Source organism: Sander lucioperca, chromosome 23 (assembly GCF_008315115.2).
Source record: "Sander lucioperca isolate FBNREF2018 chromosome 23, SLUC_FBN_1.2, whole genome shotgun sequence".
In the NCBI taxonomy this organism is placed as follows: domain Eukaryota; kingdom Metazoa; phylum Chordata; class Actinopteri; order Perciformes; family Percidae; genus Sander; species Sander lucioperca.
Genome location: NC_050195.1, coordinates 19,433,791 through 19,455,596, shown reverse-complemented (window position 1 = coordinate 19,455,596; position 21,806 = coordinate 19,433,791). Strand labels below are relative to the sequence as shown.

The 21,806-nt window shown below is 40.3% G+C and overlaps 1 protein-coding gene across 1 annotated transcript; it reads left to right on the top strand.

Moving 5' to 3' along the window:
• The first annotated feature begins 15,087 nt into the window (after positions 1-15,087).
• On the top strand, positions 15,088-16,713 carry LOC118494390. Its single transcript, XM_035998283.1, has 2 exons — positions 15,088-15,610; positions 15,920-16,713. The coding sequence occupies exons 1-2, from the start codon at positions 15,168-15,170 to the stop codon at positions 16,485-16,487; spliced, it is 1,011 nt and encodes a 336-aa protein (XP_035854176.1). The 5' UTR covers positions 15,088-15,167; the 3' UTR covers positions 16,488-16,713.
• The last annotated feature ends 5,093 nt before the right edge of the window (positions 16,714-21,806 follow it).

Sequence of the window (21,806 nt, the reverse complement as noted above, 5' to 3'; positions counted from 1 at the left end):
TTACAGAAGTTGTAAAACTACAGGCCACGTTTTGAGAGTTGAGTTCTCAAGCACCTTGGCAGTGCCCAACAAGCGTATTGGGGGTTGCCAGATTTGTCATCGATATTACACAGCCAAGACAAATCTGTTTATTTATCAATCAATAAACCAGCAGAGATTGAACAGATGCTACAAACATGCACACAGTGTCTGCTACAATGTCTGCACACAGAGGAGGCAGACATTGCTATATCTGCGTTCTTTCTTTCTTTACTTGTGCATATAAAATAAAATAAAAAAGCAGAAATATACAATAACATAATAAAATGCACAGGTGGGATAAAAAAACAAAACAACCTGAGGGCTTATTAAAGGAACCCACATATATTGAAATTAAAGACAGTTGTACATGCTTGCCACAATTTTGCAAATAAACATAAATATTTTTAAAATATTTAAAGGAAATAAAAATATTTTTTTAAAGGAAAAAAAGAATAAAAATTCCAGACAAGGGGTACTACAGATAGGAAACAAGGAAAAATCTGCTTTGTATCTTTTGGGAGGAGAAAGAGATCAAGTAGTTGCAAAGCACGTCTTGCAACTTAGTGCAATCACAAGAGAAGAAATAGAAAGAGGGAGAGACCCACTGTGAGAGGGTTTTACTGAAGAGGAAAAAGAGCAAAGGGCGTGAGAGTTTAAATTTAATAGTAAAAGTAGATGACCTGCCCATCGCAGAGTGCATCCTAACTGCGACTGCTTAGTGTTAAAACTGCAGCAGCACACATTTTCACTTCCTTCTGGGTGTGTGCTGTGGCATGAAAAGCAGGTAAAGACGTAAAACATCTACTCCAGCTTTACAAAATACACTATACTTGGAAAGAAATTCTAATTTGTAGACATTTTTCAAATGAATGGGGAGATCTTTGGCGGGTCCAGTGTTATCTATTGTACCCAATCCATCAAACAAGTGAATTAACTACAATTTTATTCCAGCACCAAGAATATCTAATTTGAACCTGCAATAACTGATTATTTTGGCCACTTTGAGGCAATGCAACACACTGTGAACACAACATTGACATATTATTATTACCATATTACTTAATATGGCTAATAATAATAATGCAAACAGTGACCTGTTTAAACATTCAGCAAAATAATTCAGAGTTGCATTTCTGGCCATCTGATCAATGTGCAGTATATACTCTCTCTCTCTCTCTCTCTCTTTTTTTTTTTTTAAGCTTTGTTTTGGTCTCCACCAACTCCTGAGGGAAATATCTTTCTCTTTAGCTGCTAAATTCTCCACTGTGTTCACCCGCTAGTCACTAACTGTGTCTGTCTGTTGTTTGGTGCCGAGCAGGTAGAGCTTTGTTACTGAAAACAGCTGTCTGTTGCAGTTGAAAACAAAGCTGATGAGAGTGGTGAGTGTAACAGTTGCGGGCCGTAAAACCAACAATGAGCTGAAAGATGCTGAAAAACTCGCAGAGCTGAGAGGAACTGCAGAGCTGGATGATAATTCTGTGTGTTAGTTACTATAAGCAACATCATCCATATTACACATTTTAAATACAAAATAAAGCAGCTTTAAATAAAAATACACATTGCCGGTAAGATACTGTATAGTGCACTCTTGAACGTAAACTTTTTCACACTAGAATACTTCCAAAAACCAAAATCTAACAAAACATGTCAAAACAAAAAGGCACCCAATATCATAGACTTAGGCCAGCGTTTTTTATTTTTAAGTTAAGCTATTACCTATGAAAACAAGAGCAAAAATATCGGACATAGGCCCTGATATTTTAGCTGAATATTTGGTCTTCAAGTTCATTTACTTGGTCCAGGCTTTGATGGGATACAGAAAATTGACAAGATGGTTAGCCACCAGATGGCTAGGACAAACTGTTGCTTAGCAACAATTAATCATTACACCCCCATGCCACGGTAAAAAAAAAAAAACATTTAGTGGAGAGTTTGTTATCTTCAGTTCTTCAATTAAAAAACATTGTGCAGGAGTCTTAAATTCAGTCAGGAGTATACTGTTGCTTTTATTGTCCAACAACATAATAAATCTATTTCAAACTTGATAAATCTGTATTACATTACAGAAATTCAGATATTTAAATGCATGATCGCCAGCAGAGTACGAGGGAGGCGTCTGCACTGGGTGACACAAACAAATCAAACTGCAACAACAACCAGAGCATGACTGGAGCTTGGTTAATTAACACACTAAATTTAGCTTCAGCTCACACAATGCAGTTGTCAGCAACATTATAAATGCTCAAATCAATCAATCAATCAATTCATCAATTTTATTTGTCACATTCAATTCAAGGAACAATTCCAGTGAAATGTAATGATGTGAATGAACCATAAACTCATTGAAGAAGTGAACAAGAAAGTGTGCACCGAAAACAATGTCATTAAAACAGTGCAGCTTTGACAAAGTGTCAACTCAAGGCACATTCAGCTTTTTGTTTTATCATTTGTTCAATCAGCTGTCTCTGTCTTGTTGTGGCATCTGGAGGTTTAGGAGGGGACACAGAGAAAGCACTCATTATGTCAAAAGAGAGGACAGAGGCGACAGGGTGACTGAGCCACTACAAAGACAGCTAAAGATGTGGGAGGAAAGAAGGAGGTTTGAGAAGAGGTGGAGTACATGTGTGAAGTAAGATGAGATAATTCAAGATGTCCACGTTTGCCCTGACAGCCTGTTCAAAGAGAGGATCGTGGTCAGTCGGCCGAGAGAGAGAGTGACAGTGTTTGCACGCTAAGACAGCTAAATCTGAAAATGACGTCCATCCATACAGCTTGGTCTCACAGAATTCCGTGAAATGAGCACGAACTGTTAACAGTGCATTACGTGGTGGTGGCATGGAATGTGTGAAAATTCTGTGTGGCCATCACGGAAAATAATGCCAAAGTAAAGTCAATGAGAAGATGACGTAGCAAGGGACTAAGGTAGCGAGTAGTATGAAAGCCCGAAAATCCACGTAAGGAGGTTTCACCCAGGAGACCGGGGATCGTGTCCCACATGTTACATTTCCTAAACCGAACTGTCGTTTTTCTAAATGCAACCGTCCCGTTCTTCTTTTCCTAAACTCAATTACGTCGAATCGACAGCGTACCCCCGCAGATCCCTCTGCATTGCTGCAAACCCCCCTCCGAGCCCTCCGCGGTAGCTTGACGTGCACCTCTAAAAATGTGTAACTTTGCGTTGAGGTGAACTCGTCCTGTGTGTTGATGGGGAGTAGCAACATGCTAGTTCACTGACATAAGCTTTGCAAATAAACTCAGACATATTTGGTTACAATGACAGGGTTATCCGTTTGTAGTGTCTATATGTCAGTAACGTTTTGAAATTAGCACTTCGCCAGCAAGCAGTACTTTGTGGGCAGTTAAGTTTGCTTGCTAACATAACATAAACTGGCTGGCAGACACCTCGCAAATAACCTCAGACTTATCACCCCCTAGCGTTATGGCGGTGAAATGCACCGCGATGCAAAGCAACCCCAACACAGAACTCCGAAAGGGTCACGCCGCCGTAGCTACGGTGTGGAGTTGACGCAGAAGCATAAAACAACCTTTAGCCTGCACGGAGCGCACACACTACTGGGTGAGCTAGAGGTCGCCTCTGATAAAAGAATATTTTAAAATGATCCCTTTCTAAATATCTCGGTATGACAGCTATGTCATGGTTCCTTTGTTTTCTAGGGATTACTGGGTTGAGTCTGGAGAATGTTATTCTTGCTAGGCAACCACCCAATCACCCGTCTTCAGCCAACCGTTGTTTTGCTGTTCAGTTAATGACGTTGGGCGTTTTTTCCGCCGTTTTTTTTTCAATTTAGGGTGCTGCTGTAAAAACGTGAGGCACATACAGCAGAAACGGTTCCCTCTCATCGAAACCCATTACAATCTGATCAGGGCCTTAAGGATATCCTTCAACCAAAATGCTTGTCAGATAGTCAAATAGAATCCAAAACCCCCCTCCCCTTTTATCTTTCCAATGTCAGATTTGCAGGGGCTGCGTCTGAATGTTTCTGGAACAATTTGAAAACCAACAATCAGATATTCACGCCCGCTTCATGCAGCGATTGGTGTGCAGAGGTGAGAAGAACTACGCTTGGCTTTAACTTCTCTCAATCTGTCTTTTATCTTCTTCTTACACAGCTACTTTCGTCTATTTTTTGTACAATTGAGCACGTACCAATGAGTGCAACACAATTAATGCATTTGAGGAAATACTGTCTGAATTTGAACGATTGATTGTGTCAGATGACGTGTGTTAGTTAGTTTCGAGCATACTGACACCTTCAACACATTCTCACTCCCCAAAACTGAGAGAAAAAAGATGCATTTTTAGATTTTGCCAATTTAGTGTAGTCTAAAAGAAAATGCATGAGTATGAATCCAAAAAAAAAAGTAGAAGAAAGAAAATGAATACAGAGTTCTATTGCTTTTGACAAAGTCTGGGTAATGTTTCCTTATTTTCTACTCTTGCAGCCCTGCTTTCACCCACAAGTTGAGGTGCATCCTTTCTCATTTCACATGTTCTGAAGCTCCAGCTTCAGGTTAACACTGGGTTCAGAGCCTTATTACTGTAATCCCATCTCCTCTCTGCTACCCCAGGTGCACCAATGCCTCTGTGTGTGTTAACAGCCCAAGACCAGAAAACCAGGAGAGAAATTGGCAGGTGAAAGGTGCTTAAGGTGTGTGGAGCAGCACAGAACTGCGTCATTCTGTTGTTTTTTTCAATCACACTATGATACAAAGAGCACCGTGTCAAGAGTGTATGGTCAACATTGGGATGAATGGTGAGTATTCTTCAATTAAGTCATTGTAAAAATAAAGAAACAGTATGTATTTTCTTGCCACACTTTGGTTGTATATCATTCAGTGGGTGTTATATAACAGCATATGTATAAGCCTGTGCGTGCGTGCGTGCGTGCGTGCGTGCGTGCGTGCGTGCGTGCGTGTAGTGCTAACTGCGCTACACTATATCGTTGGTGACATTTGCTTGTTCCACCTACTCACCACCACATGGAGAGAAAGCAAACAAATGCATGCAGGAGTGTGACTGTGCGATCAGCAATTAAACACATGTAAAGCTGACAAGGCAGAGAAACGGAGCAGCTTCTCTACTACATCAAATAGGATAGGTGGAAAAAAAGTGTTAAGAGTAGTTGTTTGAACGTAATTGGAAGGCAAATTGAGTAAAGATTATGTAATTCAACCTTTACGAGGGGTAATATACAGTTTCTTGAAAGCTGAAAGCAAATAAATGTAAAAATCTCTCCAAGTGCGATTAACACCCAAAGAATTTCATTTTAAATTCTAGTTCACATCCTGAGATTTTCAAAGATACCAATCATATCACCTACAATTCATAAAAATGTCTACAAAATGATTTCCAAGACATAGACACATTGTTATTTGATGCTTTGGCCATAAAAGTGGCATCTTTGGGTTTGAATATCTGTGTGATATGACTTTGTCTAAGCATTAGAATAAGCAGATAATCCTGTCATTAAGCTCTTTTCTTAGAAGAGTTGTTACTCTATTATTATGAGTTGGGTTTTTTTTTTTTTTTTTTTTAAATGTCACCTTTCCTGACTGAAGACGTTTTTGAAATGTCTTGGAATACAGAATAAAAGTAATAGACCCGTACATGTTTTACAGTCTCACTGGACACAATCAACACTTGATCAGGTCTCTCTGCATGACTTCTTCTCCTTGTTCATGGCAGACAGCAACACAACAAAAACAACAGACAAGTTGTTATCCACCTCTAATTCTGGATGGTCTCTGTATCGGTAAAACGTTGATTGTAAAGTGGTGCATAAAGACATTAACAGCTTCATTTTATCTTCAAGTTTTGTTGACTTTTTTGCAGCTAGATTTTATTTTACAAAACATGTAATATATATGCTAAAGCTAACTGACAAATCTAAATTCTAAATAGCAATAATTAGATTAAATGCAAATGTTAAAAACCAGTATTTGCATTTTCTGATCTGTCACACAGTAACAACATTGTTAGTTTCGTTAGACATAGTAGTCGTATGTCCGTTTTCTGATCTGATACCACTGTTGTTAAGGTATATTTAACTATAAGGACTTGGTTATGGAGTAACATAATACTTTGTGGTAGCTCAGGTTAAAGTTGACCTGTAACCAAGCCCAACGGTGAAGTTACAGTGTTTTCGTTTTTGGGTATCTTTAAATCTTATTAGTGAGGCCTTCAGTGTCTTCAGGCAGTACCCTGCAGCAAGTTATGGATTTCAGATGTATTAAATATTGCTCTATAAATCCACCAGATGATTAAATTAAGTATGCAAATTTTGGTTTAGCATGAATCCGTGTTACTTGTGGAAAGGAATAGCTTTCACCAAAACAAACAAAACACAGAAACGGCAGCCTCCGGTGTATTTCAACGAGATGTGATGAAAATCTAACGGAACGAGGTGACCTACATTGTAGATTGTCATAATGCCCTCATCTCTTTTTAACAAAACTTCACATTTCTTATTTCTTAACACACTTCATTCATCACGTCCTGAGTATCAAACTAAATTGGTTTTTCTTTGAGAGACTCGTGTGGACAATCAATGAGATCTGGCGAGCGCTGGCTCTCTCATGCTTGACCGGGGGTATGCTCATACATGCAAACAGTGGGATTATGGAATTTGAGATGGTCCGTCTTTGGAGAGCACAGCCAAGAGGTTGCTCAGAGACATAAACAGGCTGCCACATATGTCACTGTGAGTGAATGTATATGAGTCATAGTCATGAGCAATTTCAAGACAAGAAAGTAAGCAATTTGTTTCAATACATGCTCCCATGACTACGGCGTCTTAAAATGCATCACCATTGTCTTAAGTCTGAGGGATAACTAGGCCATTTGGCGTGTGTTTTTATTCATGAGGCTGAAAAGAGTAGCCCAGGTTTTATTCCAAACCACACAAACGCATTAGCATGTCTTTGAATCCAACTAAAAGATGCTAAAAGATGAATCAACAAACCAGCACAATGAGCCTCACAGTAAAGTAATTACAGCTTCACTGAGGTGGTAAGTGCAATTAAAAACAACCAGGCTCACTCACATCCCTGGGTGGTTCCTGACAAAAACATACAAAAATAAACTCCCCCCAGCCTCCCAGCTACTATTAAGGTATTGAACAAAGCGCTGCAGAGGCTGCTTCACTTTCTCTGCAGGTTTCCCTGCTATAAGGTCAGCTGTTGTGTTGTGTGTGGCCAGTGTTCAGACTATATCACAGCTTCTTATCCTTCGGCCTTACTCTGTCCTCGGCTTCCACAATGTGTCAGCAATCTATGACAGGTGGTATACTCTGCAGAATCAGAATCAGAAAAGGTTTTAATGCCACAATAAGTACACTTATGTGGAATTTGACTTGGTGAAAGGTGTGTGTGTGGGGGGGGGGTTAAGAGTCAGTGTCAGTGGGGGTCTGGGGCCTTGTTGGTGAGGCCTACTGCTGAGGGGAAAAAACTGTTTTTGTGGCATGAGGTTTTGGTCCTGATGGACTGCATCCAATCACCTTCTCAGCAGAGCGAATGATGTGCTGCACTCTGCCCTTGTCCTTAGCAGAGGCAGCAGCATACCAGATGGTGATGGAGCAGGTAAGGATGGACTCGATGATGGCAGTGTAGAAGTGCATCATAGTCTTTGACAGGTTGAACTTCTTCAACTGCCGCAGGAAGTACATCCTTGTGCTTTTTGACGAGGGAGCTGAGGTTCAGCTCCCACTTAAGGTCCTGGGAGATGGAGCCCAGGAGGCGGAAGGACTCCACAATGTTGACTGTGGAAGTCACCCAGGGTGATGGGGGCGGGTGGGGCTGCGTCTTTCCTAAAGTCCACAACCATCTCCACTGTCTTCAGAGTATTTAGCTCCAAGTTGTTCTGGGTGTTTGGTGTTTTAAGCCCCCAACGTCGTCTTCCAGGTAGCGCTGCCTGAAAGGCACTAGGATTAGGCAATAGTTAGGGTTAGGGTTAGGTGCCTTGAAGTCGACGGTCACAGCGCTGCCTTGAAGTCGACTGGGTCAAGGGGTAAGTGAAGTCGTCACTTACCCACTTGACCAGACCTGGGCATTCTTTTTTTGTGCGAACGTATGCAGCTTCTTCTTCTCTGGTTGCAAGTTGCAATTAAAAAAAGTAGAAGAAGAACTGCAATGTGTCGGATGGTCGGACCCCTGTGTCGGCGAGCCGCGAACTGAGTGGGAGACGTTAGCATGGATGTGAATGCAGCGTGAATGAGCTGTTATCCCTCAAAAATGTCAGCTCATGGGAAAGAAAGAAAGAAAGAAAGGTCGATACAGAGTGCCGAGTTTTTAACCAAACATGGACTTCTAAGTATTTATTTACTGAAGTCAAAGGTAAAGCCGTGTGCTTAGTTTGCCGAGAACTGAATTTTGAATTGAATTTGAATCGCCACTACAATACTAAACACGCAGAGAAATACAACAACTTGACTGATGCAGACCAGGCACGGACATCTGAAGCTTTGCTAGTTCTGCTGCAAAAGCAACAAGGCATCCAGGGATGCAGCAGTCAAGACCAGCTTTGTCATATTCCACAAAATCGCCAAAAACAGTAAGCCATTTTCACAAGCCACAATTTGGTGGACTCTGCTGCGCTAATATGCCCAGAGAAAAAAGAGACGTTTGAGAACATGCCGCCTGACATAAAATTAATATTGAGCAGAATTGAGTTTAGCATATTGGTCCGGCCCTCCAAAACAGTCCCTGTTTCTCATGTAGCCCCTTTGGAAAATGAATTGCCCACCCCTTCCATAGGGCAACGTATGTAGGAGACTGGCTAAATTAATTCACATACATCTAATTAGCTCATACGGGCTACCTAGATGTGTAGAAGCTAGCTGCTAGTCTGGGCTGTGAACATTAGGGTCTAACCCATTTATGGAGTCAAAACACGTGATTTGGCCTTGATTTGCATTTTAACTGTTGTTTATGTTTGTGGAGAAAAGAAGGATGGCCCTCAGAACTAACAATGTATGGTACTTTCAATTGATTGTTTGAAAACGTTTTATGGGATGGTCTGAACTAAAATTGCACATTATACCTTTCTAAGGGTCTTAAATGTCATGTGTGAGATGTAACTGTCTGAGGGACAGTGTTACTGAGTTTTCATGTTTAAGTCTATATTTTGCTAATTTCATTAGTGTTTGAATTCATACAGTAATTAAAAACATTAAAAATGTAATAAATAAGAGTTTAAAAAGGGATGTTGGATTTAAAACTGTACTAAAATATTTTACCTTAAAAATATTGTTTGTTTAAATTGTTGCTTTATTACAAATGTCATTTTTGATGTTGAGGTCAAATGACCAGAGTTTAGCGAAGGCCTCACCTGTTGCATTGTGGGTGAGAGGAATACAGAGAGAGAGCCAACGTGGCTGCAGAGAAAAAATGTACGGCCTCAAACAAAGATTTTACACGGTTCAAGAGGCGCACACGGTAATTGTGCTTCTTGTATTTCAGCCTTGTCATATTTGTGTTTAATATTTGTTGTAATTTCTTTGCATTTAATGCTCTTTCTGTACTGTTGTGACGCTAACATTGTGGGGCCCATCTACTTAAGGAAATGTGCTTAAGAGACTGTAAAATGACTGAAAGAAGTATATTTGACTAATTGTATTTTATGTGTTTATTTTTCTTGTAGTTTTCACGGTGTCTTACGACGAAAAGGTGGAAATAAATTATCAAAGGACATCTGTATGATGCGTGGCCTTATTTAATTGGACCAGTGTAATTACAGTGAAAACGTAACGCCAGCATGGCCAAGAGTCTAAAGTGAGAGTCTTACTAAAGAGCAGCGTGTGTCCGTGAAGAAGAGAGAGAGAGAGAGAGAGGCTTCGCTGAGGCAGCGTGTGACCGGACAAGAAGCTAGAGAAGTGACGTGCTGATCCACGGGAGAAGGAAGGATAGTCGTTTCGACACAGGTTGGAGAGTGCCGCGATTTCGCCAACAGAGGACAGCAACAGCGAGGACTACAGCTTCGCAAATATCCCCTACAGGCCACAGAGTGCAGTATCCGTTTCGTCCATTGCGGTCAACACAAAACGGGCGGCTCCACAGACAGCGCCAGGTTTGATTGTGCTACTCTGTGCTTCTCTATGGACTTTTGTACAGTTTGAAAGAAAGGACTTGATAAAACAAACTACTGGTTCATTAAGAGACCGTCATTCATTAATCCTTATGAGCAAAAGACAAAAAATGTTAAAAGAAACTTGTTAAAAACACTGGTTTAGTAATGAGAGATTAATTTTATTTGTCTTTATAGCCCAATTGCTGTTCCTGATTTATCAGTGTAATTTTTATTAATGTTTTAATGTTATTGTTAATAGTTTTCATCTGAGAGTTTAAATACTCAAACGAGTTTGAGTGAATAGAAATAGCAGTTGATTGCACTGATGATTACATAGTTGTAAGGGTTTATCTGCACAATTAGCAATAATTTGACAGTGCCTTTTCTAAAATCTGTGAAATGTCAGTTCATGAAGAAAAATCACCAAATGCAGAGTTAAGTGATGAAATAGAGTATCTTCAAAAGGAGTTAAGTAGTTTGAGAGTACAGTTAAAGGCACAAACGGATGAAGCTGAAAAGGAGAGATTAGAAATACTTATAGGTGAAATTCTTGCTAAAATAGAGATAGTAAAAGTATCAACGGTTGAGCCTATCTCTACCACCTACCAGACAGACAACCTCAGGAGATCTTCACGAGAGAGAAAATTAACCCCAAAAATGTTGGAGCTGAAGCAACAAGAGATCTCTCAAAATGAGAGTAAATTCATAACATTGTATGAAAAATGGAAAGAGCAGGTTAAAGCTGCACGCACCAATCTTAAAGATGAGTGCTCTGATGAAGACTTGGGTGAAATGATGGATGCTGTGGAAGGGCTAGAGAAACAAGTGAAAGATGCATATGTAAATGTACGATCTCAATCAACACCTTCTACTGAGATCAGAAGGAAGGTGGATTCCTGCACAGCGGTATCAAGAGACTTGATGGAGCTAATGAAAGTACGCATGAGTGAAGTAGGACAAGAGGAATTTGATGCTAAGGCAGAAAGCGCAAGACTTCATTTGATACTGGACAGAGAGTATGCCCAGTCAATACTTGGGTCTTCAAAGACCAAATCTACTGTTCGTAGCCACCACTCAAACCGTTCTTCACAGTCATCAGAACAGCAAAGCATAACAGCCAAAAGGGCAGAGTGTGCAGCGCAGCTGGCCGCAAAGAAGGTTGAAATAAACATGGAGGAGGCAATTGCTGCACAAAAGCAAGAACTTAAAAGACTGGAAAATCAGAGAGATCTTGATGTGATAGCTGCTAAGCTTAGGGCATACTCTGAAGCTGACTCAAATGAGATTTGCAGCGAAAACCAAGCAACACCTCCAGTACCACGTAAAGAAATGAAAAAAGAACGAACGTGTAAGAATGGTGATGAACAAACAACCAATACTAACAATGAAGCATCATTAGTGCAAGCCCTGCATGATGCCATGTTTCTTACAAGACTTCCTACACCTGAACCCTCAGTCTTTTTAGGAGACCCACTTAAGTTCTTAGAGTGGAGAACAAGTTTCAAAGCACTGATAGAATGTCGATGTATAAATCCAGTGGACAGGTTGTTTTACCTGCAGAAATACATCAGTGGTGAGGCAAGATCTGTAGTAGAAGGAACCTTCTACAGAAAGGATGATGAAGCTTACAATCAAGCATGGGAAGCATTGAATGCTCGATACGGACATCCCTTTGTGATCCAGTGTGCATATATAGAAAAATTGAGCAACTGGTCGAAGATTGGCCCAAGAGAGTCAGTGAAATTAAGACAATTTAGCGATTTTCTGACAGCATGCAGCAATGCCATGCCTCACATCAAGGGACTCCAGGTGTTGAATGACTGTGAGGAAAACCGAAAGATGCTCCAGAAACTCCCAGATTGGTTAACCTCTCGCTGGAATCGCCATGTCACAAAGCAGCTGCGACAAACAGAGGAATACCCCAATTTCAAGGAGTTTGCTGACTTTGTAGCAAAGGAAGCAGATATAGCATGCAATCCTGTGACATCCTTTCAAGCCTTAAAGTCTCCTGAAGAAAGGCCACTAAGAGATGTAAAACGCCCAAAGGCTAGTGCATTCAGTACAAATGTGAAAGCAGATAAATCTGATAAATCAATGTCAATTATGAAAACATGCGGTGCTGTAGAGAACAGCTCAAAAGATTCAAATGGATCAAGGAAAGTGAGCATATCAGTAACATGCCTATGCTGTGGAGAGAGTCACTCCATCCACAAATGCCAGAAGCTCTCCAGTAAGCCTGCAGAGGAAAGGAAAAGGTTTGTTTTAGACAATAATCTGTGCTTTGGTTGTCTTAGGAAGGGACACAATTCAAAGGACTGCAAGAATAAAGCAGCTTGTGGTATATGTAAGAAACCTCATCCAACACCACTTCACGAGGACCGTTCTGCTGCATCTTCTTCTCATGCTATGCAAGCAGAAGAAAATACATCCTCCCTTTCCTGCTGCGTCGATAGAGGTGAAGGTGGGAGCACATCCATGATAGTGCCTGTTTGGATTTCTTCAATCAACACCCCTGAAACAGAGACCTTAGTGTATGCCCTACTAGATACACAAAGTAGCAACACTTTTGTAGACCAAGGGGTAAGTGAGAAGATGGGGGCGGGTTCAGAGCCAGTCAAGTTGAAGCTTACCACTATGATGGGAAAAGATTCCATTGTTCAGAGTGAAAGAGTCAGTGGGCTTAGAGTTAGAGGGTATACCTCAAAAAGCTTTGTCAACTTGCCACCTGCTTACACCAGAGACTTCATTCCACTTGAACATTCTCACATTCCTACCCCTGAAACTGCCAAAAAGTGGAAACATTTGACCCAGATAGCACAGGAAATACCAGAGCTGATGGAGTGTGAGGTTGGACTCCTCATAGGTTATGACTGCCCCAGAGCTTTGGCTCCACGACGAGTCATAACAGGAGGTGACTATGAGCCGTATGGTATCAAAACTGACCTGGGTTGGAGCATTGTTGGCAATTCATCTCAGGTCGCAAAGTCAACAGAAGTGACAGGTCTGTGCCATCGGGTATCTGTGAAGGAACTTCCACCATTGACACCAGCCAATGTCATCAGAGCCCTTGAAGCTGACTTCAAAGATACTAACCCGGGGGAAAAGAGCATATCACAAGATGACATTCAGTTCACGCATTTACTGAATGAAAGCATACATCAGAATGCAGATGGACACCTCGAGATGCCTCTTCCTTTTAAGACACGCCCACAACTGTCAGAAAATAAGCGACTGGCTCTGGTGCGGCTGAAGCAGCTGAAGGGAAAATTTGAGAGAAATCCTAGATTCAAGGATGACTACATTAAGTTCATGGACAGTGTGTTTAAAGATGGGGATGCAGAGAGAGCTGAGAACCAACCCAGGGCAGGATACGTCTGGTATATTCCTCACCAGGGAGTAAGTATATCACCCTAGAAAACCAGAAAAAATCAGGGTTGTGTTTGATTGCTCCGCCAAGTATGAGGGTACAGCTCTGAATGATCACTTGTTAGCCGGACCCGACCTCACAAACGGATTGACAAGAGTACTCTGCAGGTTCCGCAAACACTCAATTGCACTGATTTGTGACGTTGAAAAAAATGTTCCACAGGTTCCATGTAAGCCCAGAGGACAGAGACTACTTACGATTCCTGTGGTGGGAAAACGGTGATACAAAGGCAGAGCCAAAAGAATATCGAATGCGGGTCCATCTGTTTGGAGCAGCATCTTCTCCAGGCTGCGCAAATTATGGAATGAAGTACCTTGCAAGCCAAAACGAGAAGGATTATCCCGCAGCAGCCAACTTCATAAGGAAGAATTTTTATGTTGATGACGGGTTGATCAGTGTAGACTCTGTGGACACAGCCATCAAACTAGTCAGAGAAGCGCAAAATGTATGTGCCAAAGGGAGATTACACCTCCACAAGTTCATCTCAAACAACAGAGAAGTCTTGGAGTCTATTCCTGACAGTGAACTAGCTAGTGGAGTACAGGATGTGGATCTCAATCATGAGGAACTCCCAGTCCAGACTGTGTTGGGAGTGAAGTGGAGTGCGAACAGTGACACATTCTCCTTTAATGTCACCCTGGATGAGAAGCCAGCGTCACGGCGGGGAATTCTCTCCACAGTCGCCTCTGTATTTGACCCACTAGGCTTCCTGGCTCCTTTCCTTCTACTGGGAAAGAAAATACTGCAGGAAATGTGCCAAAAGGGCATTGGATGGGACGAACAGTTGCCTGCAGAACTAAAGCCTCGATGGGAGAATTGGCTGAATGATCTAGAGAATCTGCAGAAACTCCAGATTCCAAGATGCTTTGTTCCTGAAAACCTAGGGAAGGTACAGAGGATTGAACTGCATCACTTCTCGGATGCGAGTAGCTATGGGTACGGTCAGTGTTCATATATCCGAGTGGTGACAGAAGACAAAGTGCATTGCTCCTTAGTCATAGGTAAAGCCAGGGTTGCACCCACCAAAGTTGTAACCATACCTAGACTGGAGTTAACAGCCGCAGTGGTCTCCTCAGCAGTTGGCAGTATGTTAAGGAGGAGCTGGAGCTCAAGATTGACCAAGAATACTTTTGGACAGACTCACAGGTAGTCTTAGGCTACATTAACAACGAGGCACGCAGGTTTCATGTTTTCGTTGCCAATCGAGTCCAACGAATCAGAGAAACAACAGACCCGGCCCAGTGGTACTACATTGACACTGACCAAAACCCGGCAGACCATGCTTCCAGAGGGCTCAAGGTGGCAGAGTTGATGAATTCATCGTGGCTCACTGGACCAAAATTCTTGTGGGAAAGAGAAATTGTCACCCAAAGGTCAACTCCACAGCTTATGGTGGGAGATCCAGAAGTCAAAGTGACACAAGCACTACAGACAAAAGTAGTTGAAGAGGACAATTTTCTGGAAAGACTGGGGCGTTTTTCAAAATGGCATACAACATTGAATGTTGTTGCTCGAATACAGAAACTGGCAAAGAGAGTGAAAACAGCAGAGCCCATAAGTGTAGAAGACAGAAGGAAAGCCAGGCTTGTACTTGTGAAGTTAGCTCAAAAGAATGCCTTCAAAGAGGAAATACAAATGTTGAATCATGGTAAACTGCCACAAAACCATCAGTTATTCCAGCTTGATCCAGTAATGCAAGACGGTGTTCTCAGAGTGGGAGGACGATTAAAGAAGGCCTGCTTACCTCATGACTTGAAACATCCGGTAATCTTACCAAGAGATGGGGTGATTACATCTCTGATCATAGGTTACTGCCATGAAAAAGGTCAGCATCAAGGCAGAGGACAGACTCTCAACGAGCTCAGAGCACATGGTTACTGGGTAGTGGGTGGCAGCAAAATTGTGGCAAGTTACATCAAACAATGTGTCACATGCAGGAGAGCTCGCAGACCAACGGAAACACAAAAGATGGCAGATTTACCTGCTAACCGTGTTGATCCCTCACCACCATTCTCCTTCTGTGGGATGGATTGTTTTGGGCCCTTTCTCACTAAGCAGGTTCGTAAAGAGCATAAGAGGTACGGTCTGATATTCACCTGTCTATCCTCAAGGGCAATTCACATTGAAATATTGGAAGATCTAACAACTGATGCGTTCATAAACGCACTGCGGTGTTTTATAGCTATTCGTGGAGCTGTAAGACAAATCAGGTCAGATCGAGGGACAAATTTTGTGGGGGCAAAAAATGAACTCACAAAGTCTTTAAAAGAAGTTGATAAAGACAGACTGATGTCTTACCTGGCCGAAAAACATTGTGACTTTATCATGAACGTACCTGATGCCAGTCACATGGGAGGGGTTTGGGAACGGCAGATAAGGACAGTTAGGAGCGTTCTCAGCTGTGTCCTTTCCAAGAGTGCTGGAAGATTAGATGATGCGTCTTTAAGGACATTTTTCTATGAAGCGATGTCAATAGTAAACAGTCGCCCCCTCACTACTGACAGCATCAATGATTCCAAAAGTCTAGAACCACTTACTCCAAACCATTTGCTGACCATGAAAAGCTCTGTTCCGCTTCCTCCTCCAGGAAAATTTGTGGCAGAAGATGTGTATGCCAAGAAAAGGTGGCGCAGGGTACAGTACCTGACAGAACAATTCTGGAGTAGATGGAAGAAAGAGTATCTGACAAACATTATCCTCAGACAACGCTGGCACTCTGCAAGGCGTAATGTGAAGGTTGGAGATATCGTCATTGTCAAAGAAGACGAGGTGCCCCGTAATGAGTGGAGAATTGGCAGGGTACTAGATGTTTGTAAAGACGAAGATGGGTTGGTGCGGAAAGTTACTGTACAAATGGGAAACAGAAAGCTCAGGAAAGAGGGTCAAAGACTTACTAGTTCATCCATTCTTGAACGACCTGTTCATAAGTTAGTTGTACTTGTAGAAAACAACTAAAATGTGTTGTAATGGAACTAATCTCTAAGAACCTACAAGTAAGGAGAGTTTAAAGTGGCAGTGTTGACCTGAGAGGTATAAAATGCCAGTTGTTTATTTTTGAAAATTACTAGATTTATTTAAATGTTTCCATAAATGTGTCATAAATCATAGTAATTTGATGGGAGTGTAACTGTCTGAGGGACAGTGTTACTGAGTTTTCATGTTTAAGTCTATATTTTGCTAATTTCATTAGTGTTTGAATTCATACAGTAATTAAAAACATTAAAAATGTAATAAATAAGAGTTTAAAAAGGGATGTTGGATTTAAAACTGTACTAAAATATTTTACCTTAAAAATATTGTTTGTTTAAATTGTTGCTTTATTACAAATGTCATTTTTGATGTTGAGGTCAAATGACCAGAGTTTAGCGAAGGCCTCACCTGTTGCATTGTGGGTGAGAGGAATACAGAGAGAGAGCCAACGTGGCTGCAGAGAAAAAATGTACGGCCTCAAACAAAGATTTTACACGGTTCAAGAGGCGCACACGGTAATTGTGCTTCTTGTATTTCAGCCTTGTCATATTTGTGTTTAATATTTGTTGTAATTTCTTTGCATTTAATGCTCTTTCTGTACTGTTGTGACGCTAACATTGTGGGGCCCATCTACTTAAGGAAATGTGCTTAAGAGACTGTAAAATGACTGAAAGAAGTATATTTGACTAATTGTATTTTATGTGTTTATTTTTCTTGTAGTTTTCACGGTGTCTTACGACGAAAAGGTGGAAATAAATTATCAAAGGACATCTGTATGATGCGTGGCCTTATTTAATTGGACCAGTGTAATTACATGAGATGTGTTATGTTGTTATTACATGTGTATACATTTGTATAGATTTTTCTTAAATTAAAAACAAAATAGTTTTGGATTTATGAACCCTTGCCCTATTATCACACTGTCGTACAGTTATTTTTAATGTAACTAAGTAACTTTTACTTAAAGTACATTTTAAATGAACTACTTATTACTTTTACTTGAGTAATTTTTCAGATAGGTATTTTTACTTGTACTTGAGTAATATTTTATCAAAGTATTGGTACTTTTACTTGAGTACAATATTTTAGTACTTTTTCCACCTCTGTGAATCAGATCTGCTAGAATGGTCGACGTAGTTAGGTTTAGGCATGAGGAGTGGGGATTGGTTAGGGATAGGGTAAGAATACCAGGGTAAGCCAATCAGAAGCAGAATAAGGCGGGCCACAAGGCACGTCCTTTGACGTCAACACGTCTATCGGATCCAATCTAGCATACTCTCTCAAGCGGGTCAAGACCAAAGACTGTAAAAAAAGAATAACAGCTTGTATAAATCGGTGTAGAGTGGCACAAAACCTATCAATGCATTAAAGTCATTGTATAGAAGTGGATGTTATCAAAGACACAGGTGCATTTTTAAGTTAAAGTTTAATACAAATGGAATTCAAGTGCTTTGGAGGGTAATAAAACACCAAGACCAAAAGAAGGAAGAGAAAAGACAAAAAGGAGGTCACAAGCACTAAAAGTAGCAGAGAGACAAAGAAAAGAAAAATACATAAGAACAGCAATGACTAAGACACAAATACGGTTAGGTTTAGGTTATTCTGAACATGTTTAAAACATGTTTAAAAAAAAAAAAAAAAAACATTATATATATATATATATATATATATATATATATATATATATATATATATATATATATATCTCAGCACGATCTTCCAAAATTGTTGTAAGTGATTCAAATAAGAAATTCCCATGTTCAAAAAGGAATAGGAAGAAGTTCATAAAATGTTCTGGTCCTACCCCCTTTTTCTATAATTATACTTTAGTTAAATACAAGACAATTTGATGCTTCACTTATTCATACATGTTTACATACACATACATGTACCGTATATCTACCTACCTGCACGCACATGAACACATGCATACATACATGCATGCACACACACATTTACACATTTTTTTCTTTTCCATCTATCTACTTTGTTTCCTTCTATCTACATCAAACCGAATAATAACCCATTCAAACTAGACTTAGTATATAAGCCCAGGAACCATACGATCAGTATACAATACTATAACCTTGAGTCCTTTTCATATCCATTCAATGTATTCATTCTAAATAGTCTCTTAAAATTGCTCATTGTTGTACATGATTTCATCATCATATTATTTAATTGGAACACAAAATAAATGTACAAATAAAAATGTATTGGATTTTAATCAATAAAAGATATTTTATTTATTTATTTATTTATTTATTTTAAGTTTAAACCATTTCAAATAAATCTGAGTTGAAGAAAATCCAAGAAAAGCTTTTCAGAGAGAATTACTTTAGTAAAGTCAGATTTTTAAGTCCTGACACTGTAAGTTAGTATCCACTCTCAATGACACTTTTGGAAGTTATTACACACTTAATATGAAATCAATACTTATTGAACTTCTTTAGGCAGGAGGTGATGGACAAAACAATTACTGTTTTGACAGCGTCTGAACATCACTCAGCACACAAGACCATTGGAAATCAATAGTGTGATGCTAATGTTTCATGACCCCACTTATTAACCATTTATGAAGCCCTCACTAAGTGACCACACACCATTATATTGAGCTGAGCTCAGTTGATAACCATTTCCAGTGACAGATATTATTTGATTTTTCATGTTGTGGCAAGACAACGATAACAGAGGCAATGTGATGTTTGACAAGTTCATGATGATCATAATCAACAAGGAATAAACCAAGATGCACTCAATGTTAAAGGGACAGTTCACCCCAAAATCCAAAGTACATATTTTTCCTCTTACCTGTTGTTCCATTTATCAGTCAAAACTGCTCACAACCAGGTCTGTGGATTATTATGAGTAAATGTGTCATGATTTCTTCCAACACTGGGCAAGTAAGGGGGCAATATATATTCATGATTATTGGGTGAACTGTCCCTTTAAGATACAAAACATGGATTAAGTCACAAGCAGCTACTTTCTCCTAATTCACAGACAGCAGCACAACTACTGTATATTTCATAATAAAAAATACAAATTTCTTTACCACCGAATTCTACTAAAACAACATATACCTAAAGAAGGAAAAATTCTTCAACCATCCTAAAAAAGTGAGGAAATACAATTTGTGTCTAAGCAGAGCGAGAGGCAGGTGTGATCCCTAATGCATTACATTTAATATAAAACCTTTTCATTGCCCCAAAGCACAATTTTACAGGATGTCTAATGTTGGAAGTGAAGTAACAACATCAAGATTTCACTTCATGTCATCACATCATGCTCACACTGTATATCAATGGCACAGAAACAACACATGGCTTGCCTTTCCCCTGTTTCCCTGTGCTGTTTTCTAGTCCTGAGCCGTGAAACTACGATGGCTTTTGATATGGAAATCGAACTGCTAATTTGGTCGTACATTTTACTCCAGAGAGATTATACCCGCTACATGACTATTCAGTGGTCACGTCTAATAGATGAAATATTTAGTAAACATTGACAGTTCTGTCAAGAAGCTCTTTCATCTCCTGAAATACCAGAGGCAACATTGACAGGATGCTCTTTTTTTATCACAGAGTATTTTATGTAAACTATATTTGGATGTTAATGACGCATGAAGAGTTTGGACTTGTCTTGCACTTGTGGATTAGATAAAGTGTCTGAATCCAGAATGAACAGATGTGAGGACAAGTGTGTTGTCCAATCAGAAACGTCAGCCACACAATTAGGTGACATAAGTCACCTCTGACCTAATGCCTACCATAAAGACTAATGCAATTTTAAACCCTTTTAGTGGAAACCCTCAACTTCCTCTGCATTTATATTTCATTGTGACACTAATAGCAGCAATTACATTTATATTACAGCTTTTAGCCGCACAATGTTTTCCTTCACCAGAATTTTAACCACCTTCAAATTTCCTGTTTGTAATAAATGAACAACATGCAGCATGTGTGGCTTGTTTGAGCGTAATTGAAAAACCCCAATAAACTTTGAGGATATGTTTGCTTATATACAGTAATCACCTGGATGAGCATACAACTTTATCAGTGGTGGAAATGAAGCACATATGAATGAAATGTGAGTAATGTGTAAAGGGTCACTAGTGGTGACTCTTCAGGTGCCCTCAGCTTGTTTGGCTTTACAAGATGCACTTTTACAGCTGTTGTTCAATTTCAACATTCACATCAACCTCGTCTTCAGCTAAACAAAATTGATGATTTTTTGTATGGTACCTGTCTAGAACCAAAACGCGCACAGACAAACGTATTGACCAGCTGGTGAACATAATTATTATCTTTGGTTAACAAATTGCGAGATAGGCCGGCTAAAGCCCTTCTGTGTGGAGTTAGCATGTCCCCGTGTTAGCATGGGTTTTCTCCGGGATCTCTGAATTCCTCCCACAGTCCAAAGACATGCAAGCATTGGGTAATTATGATAGTCTGGCGACCTGTCCAGGGTGTACCATGTCTATCGCTGGGGGAGCTGGTATAGGCTCCAAATACTGCATTACTGCATCACAATCAATTGTTGTACTGTTTAGTCCACAACATCTATTTGACAGCTAACTTGCAAATAAAAAAAAAAAGGCAAGTCTAGGTGGATCTGCTGTGTCTGCTGTTCATCTATAAGGGAATAAAGATGTTTCATTTATGACCCTAAAACGCTGTTAAATCCTGCAGTATGACAGAACTAAATGGCACCATTGTGTGAATGAAGTGACCACCTTTGAGAAATGTTCTTTTTGCCCTAAGTGCTCCTTCCCACCCTGACAGGGACATTGACAACAGCCTCGCAGTTGGCCATAACAGTATAGTGGTTACATACCCAGTCACAGTGAACGCCATCATAGCAGCATCATTGACCGCCTACAGCTTGGCTAATTGGCAAAGCCTCGGGTCCTTGAATATTTCATATCAGACATTAGTTATAAGATCAAAATGAGTCTCTATTTGCCTATAATGACTACCAAAAGGTTAAGGATTGGCTCAGTACTGAGGCAGCTGAAGTCACAGAAAGAAGTAACAATGTTGGTGTTTGGTGTTTTAAGCCCCCAATGTCGTCTTCCAGGCAGCGCGGCAATGGTTATGTTTAGGTTAGGGTTAGCTGCCTTGAAGGCAACATTGGAGACTTAAAACGCCATCGAGCAACAATGTCCTTCTTAAACCAATCCCATAATACTAGTTGCACAAGTTTCTCCAGACCCTGAGAGTCTCACTTGTTGCTGCCTGAAGTCACCTCATCTCAGCTAACGGAGGGTGGAGCAGGTATTTATGTGTGACAGCTGAAGCCGAGGTA